This window comes from Geotrypetes seraphini, chromosome 9 (assembly GCF_902459505.1).
Source record: "Geotrypetes seraphini chromosome 9, aGeoSer1.1, whole genome shotgun sequence".
Classification (NCBI taxonomy): domain Eukaryota; kingdom Metazoa; phylum Chordata; class Amphibia; order Gymnophiona; family Dermophiidae; genus Geotrypetes; species Geotrypetes seraphini.
Genome location: NC_047092.1, coordinates 125,816,783 through 125,831,630, shown reverse-complemented (window position 1 = coordinate 125,831,630; position 14,848 = coordinate 125,816,783). Strand labels below are relative to the sequence as shown.

Here is a 14,848-nt window from a genome sequence, read left to right as displayed (position 1 = left end):
GTGAGTCTTCAGTGAGGGAACTGAACCTGGAACCGGGCGTTTGTCAGGGCGCCTCTCACTTAACCCCTACCACCTAATATTGTGGGGGCCACGAACAAACCTGACACGTACCATCTCCAACTCGATGGCTGCTTGTATCTCCTTCTGCTATGCCCAGGCTGGATTACCCCTACAGAGTAGAGTCACAGCCCATAAGATCAGAGCAATGGCAGCTTCAGTAGCTTTCCTCAGATCTACACCTATTGAGGAAATTTGCAAGGCTGCTACTTGGTCCTCGGTTCATACTTTCACTTCTCACTATTGTCTGGATGTTTTCTCCAGACGGGATGGCCATTTTGGCAATTCTCCTGAATTGCCAACACCCCCACCAGTGTTCCCTCTAAGCGGGCGGGTGTTGTGAGCAAACTTTTTTCACCGTGAGCCAAAAATATCGGGCGCCAGCAAGTTATGAGCCAACTCGCCCGATTCTCCTCTCGCCGCCCTGCCATCTGCCGTACGTCTCTTCCGATCGTGCGCTGTGACGAGAAACGTGTGCGCTGCGATGTAATATTTTGTGCGCCAGCGCACGCCAGCGCAGCTTAGCGGGAACACTGGTTCAAATGGTTTTATTTATTTCCCCAAATTTATTTTTGTTATACGCATTGAAAATATTTGATATTGCGTTTAAATCAAAATCTCAATAAACTTGAAACGAGTGCCCGTGAGATTGTGGGAGGGTTAAATACTCAAAACTTAGAAGTTTTTGCTACGCCAGCTTTCTGGTATCTTTACATACAGTGGCGTACCTAGCATATGTAACATCCGGGGCCCATCATTTTTTGGCACCCCCCCCCATCTGTAAGAAAAACATGATTTTTAGTAACAAACCACACGTCACACATGAGTACCTAGGAAAAGGCAGCATCTTACATATTGCAGTGAGCAGTACATCAATACACCCATTGTAAAACTAAACAAGCCAGACCAGCACAGATCAATCCTACACCGTCAATCCTAACAGAAAACCATGTCTTTCGAACACACAGAACACAGAAAACACCTTCGCCTAGTAAGGAATATGTAATCACAAACTAACCCCTCCCTCTTTTACAAAACTGTAGTGTGGATTTTAGCTACGGAGGTAACAGCTCTGATGCTCATAAAATTCTGAGCATCAGAGCTGCTACCACCAAGGCTGGTGCTAAAAACGCTTCACAGTTTTGTAAAAGGGGGGATAAAATAAAAATACATAGACAAAGGTTAAATTGAACCAGCAAGAAGCTGGACTCTGCATACAATGCTTCACAGAAACAGTGACACATGTCTCCTAAAGCAATAAATAAATAGAAATTTTTTTCTACCTTTGTCTTCTGTGGTTTCTCCTTTCCTCATCTTCTTGTAACTCTCTTCCTTCCATTCACTGTCTGCCGTCTCTCTTCCCCTATATGGCATCTTCTCTCCTTCTATGCCCCTTCCAGAAACTGTATGCCTCCCCCTTCCATCTCTCCTTTCACCCCATTGGTCTGGCATCTCTCTCCTCGCCTTCCCTCTCCCACACCTCTCCTCATAGTCTGGTATCTCCCCTTCCCTGATTCTCTGGCATCTCTCTCCTTTCCTTTTCTTCCATCTTTCGTTCCCCCTCCATGCTCTCACATCTCCCCCTTCCTTTTCCCTTAGACTGGCATACCTTCCTCCTATGCTCCAAGCCCTGGCATCTCCTTTAATTCCCTCCCTCATCTTCCTTCTCCCTCCAGCTGGGTACCGCAACACTCTTCCCTGCAGCTCTGCACTTCCCCACAATTGCCATGCTTCGGTTCCTCTTCTTCCTTCCTTCCTCCCCCCCCCCCCGCGGGACCCTGCGGCACCATCAACTCTTACTCCCTCTAATGTCGGCCCTGCAGCTCCAGACTTCCTCGCACCTTCTCCCCTCCCCCTTTGGATCGCTATTATTTTAAATGTTATAGCCGCGGAGCTGTATCCATCAGTGGAGATGTCTAACCTCGGCCTGCCCCGGAACTCTTACTGCAGCAGCCGCCCGTCTAGGCAGGAACAGGAAGTCACTGTTGCAGTAAGAGTTCCGGGGCAGGCCGAGGTTAGACATCTCCACTGATGGATACAGCTCCGCGGCTATAACATTTAAAATAATAGCGATCCAAAGGGGGAGGGGAGAAGGTGCGAGGAAGTCTGGAGCTGCAGGGCCGACATTAGAGGGAGTAAGAGTTGATGGTGCCGCAGGGTCCCGCGGGGGGGGGGGGGAGGAAGGAAGGAAGAAGAGGAACCGAAGCATGGCAATTGTGGGGAAGTGCAATCCCCCCAATGCGTCCCCTTACCTTACCTCCCCTTACCTTTGCGACGCGTGTGTGCGCTGTGAAGAGAAACTTTGCGCTGCGATGTAATATTTTGTGCGCGCGCGCAGGCCAGCGCACCTTAGCGGGAACACTGACCCCCACCATCCCATTCTGGTTAGCTTGGAGGTCACCCATATGTGATAATAGGTTGCCTGCTTGTCCTGGGATAAAGCACAGTTACTTACCGTAACAGGTGTTTTCCAGGGACAGCAGGCAGCTATTCTCGCAACCCACCCACCTCCCCTGCTTGGCTTCTCTGCTAGCTATCTGAACTGAGGAGACATGCCCTGTGCTGGTCGGGAAGGCAATCGAGCATGCTTGCGAGGCTTCCGCATCGGAGCTCCGTCTGATGTCACCCATATGTGAAAATAGCTGCCTGCTGTCCCTGGATAACACCTGTTACGGTAAGTAACTGTGCTTTCCAGCACAGTCACAGATCGCATGAGGAGCCAGCCACCACCGCCCGCAGCTTTCACCAGAAAAACAATTGTAGCATGGGAGCCGGCTAGAAGGAGGGAGGGAGGAAAAAGGTCATGTTGGGACTCAATAGGGAGGGAGTACAAACTTTGGACAATGTTGAAGGAAGGAGAGAGGGCGCATGAGTCATAGGATTGAAGAATGGAGGGAGTGAGGGGGAGGGAACAGTAAGGGAGAATTGTGTGTCTGAGAGAGGGAAAGAGATGGTGTACATGGAGGGATGAAGAAAGAGGAGAACTGTTGGGCAGAGAGAGGAGGAGTGGGAGATAGAGAATTATTGGACACGGTGGTGGGAGAGGAGTGAGATAGAGATGCATGGGCGCGGAGAGGAGGGGGAGAACATGCTAGGCCAAGGAAGCCACCCGGACTGGGTTAAAAAAATAAAAAAGAAGGGGAAGGTATTAAAAGAAGTGCTAGATTGGGTATGGGGGAGGGGAGAGCTTATGGGGCCAGAAACAGAGGATAGAGAGAGAAGTTGGACTTGGGGTGGTGTGGGGAAGAGAGAAAGAGATACTTGAAGGGAGAACTGTTGGGAAGAGAAAGGGAGAAATGGTAGACCTGGGGGAGGGAGGCAGGCAGTCAGGGGGAGAGATGGGGTGGGGGGAGGGGCAGTTGAGAAGAGAAGGTAGGCTCTGGGGATGGAAGGGAGGTAGGGAGAAATTTTAGGCCTGTGGATGGAAGGTAGAGTGATGTAGCATCTCTTTCTTCTTTTTTTTTTTTTTTTCCCTCCATTTCATTATTCAGCATCAAGGGGGGAGGGAAGAAGAAAAACAGAAAAGAGAGGGAACAAAATGTTGGACCATGGGGATCGAGAAGGAGAGATGAACCCTTGGGAGAGCTGGAATAAGAAAGGGGATGGAAAGAAAGGGACAGGGAGTTATAGCCTGACCAGTGGAGAGAGGGAGGAGGATTCTGAAAGTGGTAAGCCATGTGAATGAGGTCAAAAAGGAGATGACAAGATGAGTGAGAGAACAGTGAGTACAGTGGTAGAAACGTGGTAATGGGGAGTAGATAACAGGAAATAGGAGGCTGGGAAAGAAGTGAGATGGGAAATGGGTGAGCTAGGGACAGAGAGAAGATGGAGCCCTTTATTCATGGGTTCCTGAGGAAGGGACGTTGTGTTCCCGAAACCAGGCTTGGTTGGACCTGGTATCCAGTGGTGCTCCATCGTTCGGCCCCTGCTTCGTTTGGATGACTTGTAAAGACCTTTAAGCTAAGTTTGCTGCCCTGATTTTTTGCTTTTGGGAGTTGGCTGGAGGGATTCTCAGAGTGGTCTCTTTGATTGATTTCACCTGTGTTTCATTTTTTATTTTGTGGTTTGATTCACACTTTTTGATTTAAAGCACACATTGAGGTACCCGATGATGGTGTGTAGGCGGGGGCATGGTTGCCTCTGTCTGATAATGTGAAGTGCTGGAATATCTCTCCTTTCGCTGTTCTTTCACACTGAGGGTACTCTATTATACCCACATTTATTATTTTATTATTCACGCTATACTTGCGTTGTGATCACAGAGGATTTCTGTCATTGAGTTTCCACTCGCCGAACCTTTTGACTAGATCTGCCTTGACCTGGGATAAAGCAGTTACTTACCATAACAGGTGTTATCCAGGGACAGCAGGCAGATATTCTCACAACCCACCCACCTCCCCTGGTTGTCTTCTTAGCTAGCTATCTGAACTGAGGAGACGCGTGCCCTACGTCGGGCGGGAAGGCACTCGTGCATGCGCGGGGCGGCAGTCATGAACTTTTTCTAAAGTTTTTTACAAGCAAGTCTGCTTGCGAGGCTGTCCGCATCGGAACTCAGTGGATGATGTCACCCACATATGAGAATATCTTCCTGCTGTCCCTGGATAACACCTATTACGGTAAGTAACTGTGCTTTTTGGGTTCCTCTCCATAGTGTCCCTTTAATGAAGGTTTTTATTAGATACGTACATCTACTATATTAGTGATTGCAAATTTGGGACCTGCTCAGCCTTTATTTTTTTTTTGCTCATCGGCTAGTGTTAGTGTTTGTGTGACCCCCAGGAATTTTTTTTTCGTCCAATGCGGCGCAGGGAAGCCAAAAAGTTGGACATCCCTGCCCTACTCCTTCACTGTGAGCAGGGAGGGGTAATTTTCATAGCGTTCCAGGCCATGCGCCAACCCACTTCCTTGCTCCTACTCCTTCACCATAAGCAGGGAGGGGTAACTTGCATAGCACCAAATTTCCACCATCAAATTTCCCCATCCCACCCCACCCCACCCAGCTACTTTTTCGTGCCACCCGACTGGAAAATTTCTGAGGAGAACACTGAAGCATATCTAATCACTAATGTTCCCTCAATCTTAGCACACCAGCCTAACCTCCTCCCCCCACTAATCTACCTCCATCTACCGTATTTTCACGCATATAACGCGTGCGTTATACACGTTTTTACCTACCGCGCATACCCCTCGCGCGGTATACAAAATTTTTTTTGCATAGTTCCCACCCCGCCCGACGCCCGATTCACCCCCCCCCCAGCAGGACCGCTCGCACGCGCTCCCACCCGCACCCGCATCCACGATCGGAGGAAGAGGGAGCCCAAGCCCTCTTGCCTGGCCGACTCCCCAACTCCCCGACAATATCGGGTCAGGAGGGAGCCCAAACCCTCCTGGCCACGGCGACCCCCTACCCCCACCCCGCACTACATTACGGGCAGGAGGGATCCCAGGCCCTCCTGCCCTCGACGCAAACCCCCCTCCCTCCAACGACCGCCCCCCCCCAAGAACCTCCGACCGCCCCCCCCAGCCGACCCGCGACCCCCCTGGCCGACCCCCACGACACCCCCACCCCCCTTCCCCGTACCTTTGGTAGTTGGCCGGACAGACGGGAGCCAAACCCGCCTGTCCGGCAGGCAGCCAACGACGGAATGAGGCCGGATTGGCCAATCCGTCCCAAAGCTTCGCCTACTGGTGGGGCCTAAGGCGCGTGGGCCAATCAGAATAGGCCCTGGAGCCTTAGGTCCCACCTGGGGGCGCGGCCTGAGGCACATGGGCCCAACCTGACCATTACAAATTACAAGGCCAGATAGAGGGGGGCCACAGCCACGTGGTGAAAAGCACACCACCAGAAAAACAGCCTTGGTGAAAACTAAGCGGCAAGCATGCTCAGACCATTGCGCATGCTTACAGAGCTGGGAGCAGGGCAGGGCGGGCGAAAGGAGAGTCGGGACAGCGCACGGAGAGGCGGGGCAGCGCACGGAAAGTCAGGGCGGGTGAACGGAGAGTCGGGACAGCGCACGGAGAGTCGGGGCAGTGCACGGAAAGTCAGGGCGGGTGAACGGAGAGTCGGGACAGCGCACGGAGATGCGGGGCAGTGCACGGAAAGTCAGGGAGGGTGAACGGAGAGTCGGGACAGCGCACGGAGAGTCGGGGCAGTGCACGGAAAGTCAAGGAGGGTGAACGGAGAGTCGGGACAGCGCATGGAGAGGCGGGGCAGTGCACGGAAAGTCAGGGAGGGTGAACGGATAGTCGGGACAGCGCACGGAGAGTCGGGGAGGGCGAAAGGAGAGTCGGGGTGGCCAGAAGAGAGTCGGGGCGGGCGAAAGGACAGTCGGGCTGCATGCGCGGTATACCCGTGAGTGCGGTATACAAAAGTTTTTGTACATAAAATCGTGGTTTCTGCGCGCTATACCCGTGTGCGCGTTTTACACGGGTGCGCGTTATCTGCGTGAAAATACGGTACTTGTTACCCATTTCTGTACACCGCCTAGAAATTTGGTTAAGCTGTATAAATTTTTTTAAAATAAACTTGAAACTTATATCCATCCTCCTACTTACACATTCCCTACTCTTTATTCACCTACATTCTCATCTATTTCCCCACCCATGTTGTGGTTTGAGATGTAAATTAGACTTCCACCTATAGCCATTAAAGTTAAAATGGAAGTAAAGTTAACTACAGAGTTATCTTTCCTTCTGTTTGAGTATGATTATTTAATTTGCATTTGGTTTAATACATAGTTTTAACTGTTTTGTGATACACCTCTTCTAATTATATGGAAAGTAAACATTTACCACAATATTTAAAAAAAATTGTATATATCATATCAGCAAAACAGTATTGGTGATTAGTTTCCAGCCAGCACAGTTATGTGTTACATTCCATGGCACTTGCTCTATATCAGTGGTCTCAAACTCACAGCCTAGGGGCCACATGCGGCCCGCCAGGTACTGTTTTGAGGCCCTCAGTATGTTTATCATAATCACAAAAGTAAAATAAAACAGTTTCTTGATCATAAGTCTCTTTAGCTATAAATTACAATATTATTAAGACTTAGCTAAAAGGAAAGATTTATAAACTATAAAGAGTTTTACCTCATGCAATATTGTCATTTCTTTAATAAGACATCAACTATTTTTTCTGAGGCCCTCCAAGTACCTATAAATCCAAAATGTGGCCCTGCAGAGGGTTTGAGTTTGAGATCACTGCTCTATATGGAACTAAAATTTTTTGGTGTAGCATGATCCGATCCTATCTTAAACTGAAGTTCTTTGTGCCTTAGCTCAAAGGGAGATGTCGTCAGTTGCAGTGTTTCATTGTGATGGTACAGTCAGCACTATGGGCTAGATTCACTAAGGAAACCGATCGTGTACCAATCGGTTTGCGAGCACTTTGAAGCTTTTGATATTGCGTATATAACAAAAAATTTAATAAACTTGAAACTTTGTGACCCGATTTCCTTCCTGCAGTATTCACTAACCTGTTTTGTGATCTGATTCCGATCTGCGTATACAGATGAGGGGAACTGTATGCAAAGTAGGCAGGGATGCGATTCACTGAACAAATTTGCCAATTCGACTGTGCTGGCCGATCAACCTAAAAAGTGACTGCTGAGGACCAGTTGCTGAAGCCCTTTCCGACTGCCTTCTGCTGCCCTACTCTCAGCCCTATCGGCCCGATCTCCTGCTTCCGTGATCTGCCTGCCCAGACTGTAGCTGCCCTGATTACCTGCCTGCCCCGATCTGCTTGCCCAGACTGTAGCTGCCCTGATCAGCTACCCTGATCGCCTGCCTGCCCCAATCTGCCTGCCTGCCCCGACTGTAGCTGCCCTGACCGCCTGCCTGCCCCAACTCTCCCACCCTTCTCCGCAGTGTAAGCCCGTGGTTTTAACCCGCAGGCTTTAAGCTGGTTAAAACCACGGACTGTAAAAGAAAGTTTTTAAAAAGGGAGAAAAAAAAGTGGTGTGCGCATGCGCAGGGATCGCTAAGAGCGATCTGTGCCAGCAGATGGGGTGTTCCTCCAATCACCCTCATCTGCATGTTGAAGTTTGCTGAATTCGTCAGGCCTGCCTGGATCAGACCCAATCGGGCAGGTTAGTGAACCTGGCCCTATGTCTGTAGGAGACAGGAGATGTGATCATGCTACACTAGTGGTCCCCAACCCCCCTGTCCTGGAGGACCACCAGGCTAATCGAGTTTTCTGGATAGCCCTAATGAATATGCATGGAGCACATTTGCATGCCGGTCACTTCCATTATATGCAAATCTCTCTCATGCATATTTATTAGGGATCGCCTGAAAACCTGATTGGCCTGATGGTCCTCCAGGACAGGGTTGGGGACCACTGTGCTACACCATATTTATATAAATTTCATTGGTTTTCTGTCCAGGTCAGGACTTAATTTAAAGTATTTACACTTAATTTTAAGATTTCATATAATCAATGTCCAAGTTATCAACATGACTTCTGTGATCATCGCAAGAATCAGAATTGATTAGGCCTACTACATGCCTCTGTATGCCCCTGAGGTTTTACAATAACAGGAAAAAAATCAACTTTTGAAATTTAGGAGTCATTTTTCTAAGGCGCGCTAAATTGGTTAGCGCATTTTAGTAAAAGAACCTCTTAACCTTTTCCTGTCGTGTGTCCCGGATGACAGAACATTCCAAAAATGTCATTGCCATCTTATGTCCCATACTAATAAAGAGCCAGGAACACAAAATATTTGAATTTACAGACTTATGACTTATTTTCATTATGTTTACAATAGCTGTAAATGATAACGGTGAATAATACAAAACTTTGCTAAAATAATTCCGATTGGAACCAGCATAACGTAAAATTTATTACGAAAGGAAAAGGTTAATGATTGCTGTACATGCAAATGTTGACATTTTAAATTATTTTGCTAACTATGTGTTTTGGAATAACTTGTATGATTTAGCGTAGTTGATCTGACTCTACCCTTGCACTTTGGTTTTGTGCGGGATGTTGGAGCAGTTTCTCTTAGTCATGAGAATAGAATTGTTTTTGTTTACAGATTAAGGGCATTTTTAATATCCTCATCAATATATTTCTTGCTGAGGATGGCTGATATGTTTGATTTTTGTTAACTTAAATGGATTTGTTTTGCAGACCGAACACAGTGATGGCGAATATGAGAACCAGCTGGAAGAAAAAAGAAGTAATGTGACAGATTCTGAAAATGAAGAACCTCTGAACAGAAATGCTAGCGATTCTGAAAATGATGAACCTCAAAATCAGATTTCTAGTGATTTAGAACATGACCTGTCAAGGCACAGGGACAGTGATTCTGACAATGAAGATCCCCAAAATCATAATGATAGTAACTCTGAAAATGAGGAACCTCAAAATCACATTGCTAGTGACTCAGAAATTGACGAACCTCAAAATTATAATGCTAGTGATTCAGAAAATGATGAGCCTCAAAAACATCATGTAAGAAGAGACTCAGAAAATGAGGAGCCCTTGAACCGGCAGGCAAGCGACTCGGAAAATGAGCCCGTGAACCGGCGGGAAAGTGACTCGGAAAATGAGGAGCCTGTGAACCAGCAGGGGAGCGACTCAGAAAATGAGGAGCCTGTGAACCAGCGAGGGAGCGACTCGGAAAATGAGGAGCCTGTGAACCGGCGGGGGAGCGACTCGGAAAATGAGGAGCCTGTGAACCGGCGGGGGAGCGACTCGGAAAATGAGGAGCTTGTGAACCGGCGGGCGAGCGACTCGGAAAATGAGGAGCCTGTGAACCGGCGGGTGAGCGACTCGGAAAATGAGGAGCCTGCAAACCGGCGGGCGAGCGATTCTGAGAATGAGGAGCCTGCAAACCGGCGAGCGAGCGATTCTGAGAATGAGGAGCCCGTGAACCGGCGGGCGAGCGACTCTGAGAATGAGGAGCCCGTGAACCGGCGGGCGAGCGACTCTGAGAATGAGGAGCCCGTGAATCGGCGAGTGAGCGACTCTGAGAATGAGGAGCCTGTGAACCGGCGGGCGAGTGACTCTGAGAATGAGGAGCCTTTTGACCGGCGGGCGAGCGACTCTGAGAATGAGGAGCCTGTTGACCGGCGGGCGAGCGACTCGGATTATGAGGAGCCCGTGAATCGACAGGTGAGCGACTCGGAGAATGAAGAGCCCATGAAGCGGCGGGTGAGTGAGTCGGAGAATGAGGAGATAGTGAAGCGGCGGGCAAGCGACTCTGAGAATGAGGAGCCCGTGAAGCGGCGAGCGAGCGACTCTGAGAATGAGGAGCCCGTGAAGCGGCGGGCGAGCGACTCTGAGAATGAGGAGCCCGTGAAGCGGCGGGCGAGCGACTCTGAGAATGAGGAGCCCGTGAAGCGGCGAGTGAGCGACTCTGAGAATGAGGAGCCCGTGAAGCGGCGGGCGAGCGACTCTGAGAATGAGGAGCCCGTGAAGCGGCGGGCGAGCGACTCTGAGAATGAGGAGCCCGTGAAGCGGCGGGCGAGCGACTCTGAGAATGAGGAGCCCGTGAAGCGGCGGGCGAGTGACTCTGATAATGAGGAGCCCATGAAGCGGCGGGCGAGTGACTCTGAGAATGAGGAGCCCGTGAAGCGGCAGACGAGCGACTCTGAGAATGAGGAGCCCGTGAAGCGGCGGAAGAGCAACTTGAGGAATGTGGAGCCAGCAGATCGGCAAGGGAGTGATTCAGAAAATGAGGAGCCTCGGGATCATGATACTAGTGATTCCGGTAATGAGGGTGTTCCTAGGCATAAGGACAGTGATTCTGATAATGAGGTACATCCAAATCATCATGTAAGTGAATCAGAAAATGAGGCTCCTTCAAAACAACATAAGAGTGATTCAGAAGATGAAAATGCTCAGAAACACAAAAACAGCGACTCTGATGAGGAACCTCCAAATCAACCTGAAAGTGATTCTGATGATGAGGGTCCTCGGAATCATCATAAAAGGGACTCTGGGAATGAGGAGCTTCTGAATCGGCAAGCAAGTGACTCGGACAATGAGTATGTACCCAGACAGAAACAAAAGATGGAGTCAGATGATGATGATGATGAAGACGATACTGACAGGGAAAAAAGAGAAGGGAGACCAAAGACTGAAAAACTTCATATAGATAGTAATCATGAGGGAAAGAGGTTTCATAGTTCTGATAGTGATGATGAGGATAATGAAGACAAAGAGCCAAAGAGACGGAAACTTGCAGACAGTGATGAAGAGGAAAAGGAAGATGAAGAGAGAGTAGTAAAAAGGAAAGCAGCAATCCTTTCTGATAGTGAAGATGAAGAGGTGAAGCCAGGTAAGAGTTGAAAGATAATTTTTATTCTGCAGATAGTACTGATGATTGAGATTTGGAGCCTTTAACTTTCCTTGAAAATATCAGAGGTGTGTGGGGTTTTTTTTTCCCCCCAGTCCCCGGTGTTTTGCTGCTTAAGCTTAGCATATCCTTGTTCTTGAGCCTATCAAAACATATTGAGGTCTTGCTTGGCATTTCTGAGATTTGGACATGAGAGCTAATCTGCTACAGTTCACAGAAAGAACAGCAGAGTGCCTCTTGAAGTGCCAACATCCTCTATTGGTTAGACTTGAAATGATATTAATGAAGAAGCTCTTTTGCTTTTTTTACTTATTTGATGAAGAGGTTTTCCACATTTGAAGGTGGCCTTTTTTAAGTTCAAGTATTTTATTAAGTTTAAAACAGATAAAATATACAAATATTGAATAAAACATAAAACAAATCAACTGTACAAATCATGCATATTATATATATAAAATGTATATATAAAACCAGTATACGCATTATCAGTAAATGGTATGCATGCAGACATACAAGCATATAAGAGAATTTCCAACGAAGAACACATAATTAAGAGGAGATGATCAGTATAATCTTTATAATCTCAGCTTTATTAATACATTTTCTTTAAAATATTTTTCTTTTTCTTTCATACATTCATAAAGTGCTTCATCAATGTGGTCATTTGTGCGTGAATAACAAACTACAGTGGTTATTCAGAGGACTTCATACTCTTCTTTATCATATTGTCATTCTTCTATCAATGGGCTAAAACGCTCATTTATAGTCTCTCCTTAAATTGAATTTTGTTTATAACCACTGAGTAAAAGTGAACTAGTGCAAAAAGTGCCGTAGTGCTGTAATTTAAACTCCTTCGGGTTACGTTTACCCCCCAACTCGAGTTTCGAGAATATCTTCGTCAGGAGGGGTACTAGGAGCATAAAAGCAATACAAAAAGTAAATTACTATATGCTTTTAAAACTCACGTAATCAGCTCTAATGCTTATACATATACATCTTAAACTTAAACATTTATTTTATTAAATATTTAATTATCTCAAATATTCTTTCATACCTGTTAGTCGGCTCTTTCTCTTGGGGAGGATGAGCAATACCAGCGCCTCTCTCTATTCTTATCCCAACTTTATATATGGTATCCAATTACCTATTACCCTAACCGGAATGACTCCCTCTGGACCGGAAGTAAAACGTTTACAGAGCAGTCCACTCTACTTCCATGTTTAACCCTGTGGCTGTAGATGTTTTCCAGTTAAATATAAAACGTTGTTCCTTATAATGTAGTAATTCAGATGTCCGTGCAATAAACTGTATATCGGTCAGACGAGCCGGATGATAAAGACCCGTATAACGGAGCATCTCAGTAATATCCGTTGTGCTTGGGTAACCGCCCCCCTGGTAGCCCATTGGTTACAGGAATGTCACGAAGTGGATTCGTTACGTTATACAGTTTTAATACACATAACAGAATATCAGGGTAATATAAGTAAATTACTACATTACAAGGAACAACGTTTTATATTTAACTGGAAAACATCTACAGCCACAGGGTTAAACATGGAAGTAGAGTGGACTGCTCTGTAAACGTTTTACTTCCGGTCCAGAGGGAGCCATTCCGGTTAGGGTAATAGGTAATTGGATACCATATATAAAGTTGGGATAAGAATAGAGAGAGGCGCTGGTATTGCTCATCCTCCCCAAGAGAAAGAGCCGACTAACAGGTATGAAAGAATATTTGAGACAATTAAATATTTAATAAAATAAATGTTTAAGTTTAAGATGTATATGTATAAGCATTAGAGCTGATTACGTGAGTTTTAAAAGCATATAGTAATTTACTTTTTGTATTGCTTTTATGCTCCTAGTACCCCTCCTGACAAAGATATTCTCGAAACTCGAGTTGGGGGGTAAACGTAACCCGAAGGAGTTTAAATTACAGCACTTTTTGCACTAGTTCACTTTTACAGCACTTTTTGCACTAGTTCACTTTTACTCAGTGGTTATAAACAAAATTCAATTTAAGGAGAGACTATAAATGAGCGTTTTAGCCCATTGATAAAAGAATGACAATATGATAAAGAAGAGTATGAAGTCCTCTGAATAACCACTGTAGTTTGTTATTCACGCACAAATGACCACATTGATGAAGCACTTTATGAATGTATGAAAGAAAAAGAAAAATATTTTAAAGAAAATGTATTAATAAAGCTGAGATTTTAAGAACATAAGAAGTTGCCTCCACTGGGTCAGACCGAGGTCCATCTCGCCCAGCAGTCCGCTCCCGCGGCGGCCCATCAGGTCTGCGACCTGTGAAGTGGTTTCTGACCACTTCTATAACCTACCTCAAGTTCTATCTGTATCCCTCTATCCCCTTATCCTCCAGGAACCTATCCAAACCCTCCTTGAACCCCTGTACAGAGTTCTGGCCAATCACATTCTTCGGAAGCGCGTTCCATGTGTCCACCACCCTCTGGGTAAAAAAGAACTTCCTAGCATTTGTTCTAAACCTGTCCCCTTTCAATTTCTCCGAGTGACCTCTAGTGCTTGTGGCTCCCCACAGTTTGAAGAATCTGTCCTTATTCACTTTCTCTATGCCCTTAAGGATTTTGAAGGTTTCTATCATGTCCCCTCTAAGTCTTCTCTTCTCCAGGGAGAACAGTCCCAGCATTTTTAACCTGTCAGCATATGAAAAATTTTCCATACCTTTTATCGGTTTAGTCGCCCTCCTCTGCGATACTCCCTCTACGATACTCCTCGAGTATCGCCATGTCCTTCTTGAGGTACGGCGACCAGTATTGAACACAGTACTCCAGGTGCGGGCGCACCATTGCGCGATACAGCGGCATGATGACTTCCTTCGTCCGGGTTGTGATACCCTTTTTGATGATGCCCAGCATTCTGTTTGCTTTCTTTGAGGCTGTCGCACATTGCGCCGATGGTTTCAGTGATGTGTCGACCATCACCCCCAGGTCCCTTTCCAGGTTACTCACCCCTAGCAGTGTTCCCCCCATTTTGTAGCTGAACATCGGGTTCTTTTTCCCTACATGCATGACCTTGCATTTCTCTACGTTAAAACTCATTTGCCACTTTTTTGCCCAGTCTTCCAGTCTCGTTGGGTCCCTTTGCAGGTCTTCACAGTCTTCCGTGTTTCTAACCCTGCTGCAGAGTTTGGTGTCATCAGCAAATTTGATAACCTCACATTTTGTCCCTGCCTCCAGATCGTTAATAAATATGTTGAACAGTAGAGGTCCCAGCACCGACCCCTGTGGAACTCCGCTCGTGACCCATTGCCAGTCTGAGTATTGGCCTTTTACTCCAACCCTCTGTTTCCTGCCTGCCAACCAGTGTTTGATCCATCGGTAGATATCCCCTTGCACCCCGTGGTTCCACAGCTTTTTAAGTAGCCGTTCATGAGGTACCTTGTTGAAGGCTTTTTGGAAGTCAAGGTAAATGATGTCTATGGATTCCCTCTTATCCATCTGGCTGTT

General features: G+C 46.9%; 1 protein-coding gene across 3 annotated transcripts in view; it reads left to right on the top strand.

The window, feature by feature from the left end:
* The window catches only part of IWS1 (interacts with SUPT6H, CTD assembly factor 1), a 278,708-nt gene that overhangs the window by 64,408 nt on the left and 199,452 nt on the right, over positions 1–14,848 (top strand). For all 3 annotated transcript variants that reach the window (XR_004540561.1, XM_033957615.1, XM_033957616.1), the window contains exon 3: positions 9,191–11,345. Coding sequence is in view for 2 of the 3 variants with exons in the window: in XM_033957615.1 (XP_033813506.1) it covers positions 9,191–11,345 (2,155 nt within the window). In the remaining variant the exon portion in view is untranslated. The remainder of the gene's footprint in view (positions 1–9,190; positions 11,346–14,848) is intronic.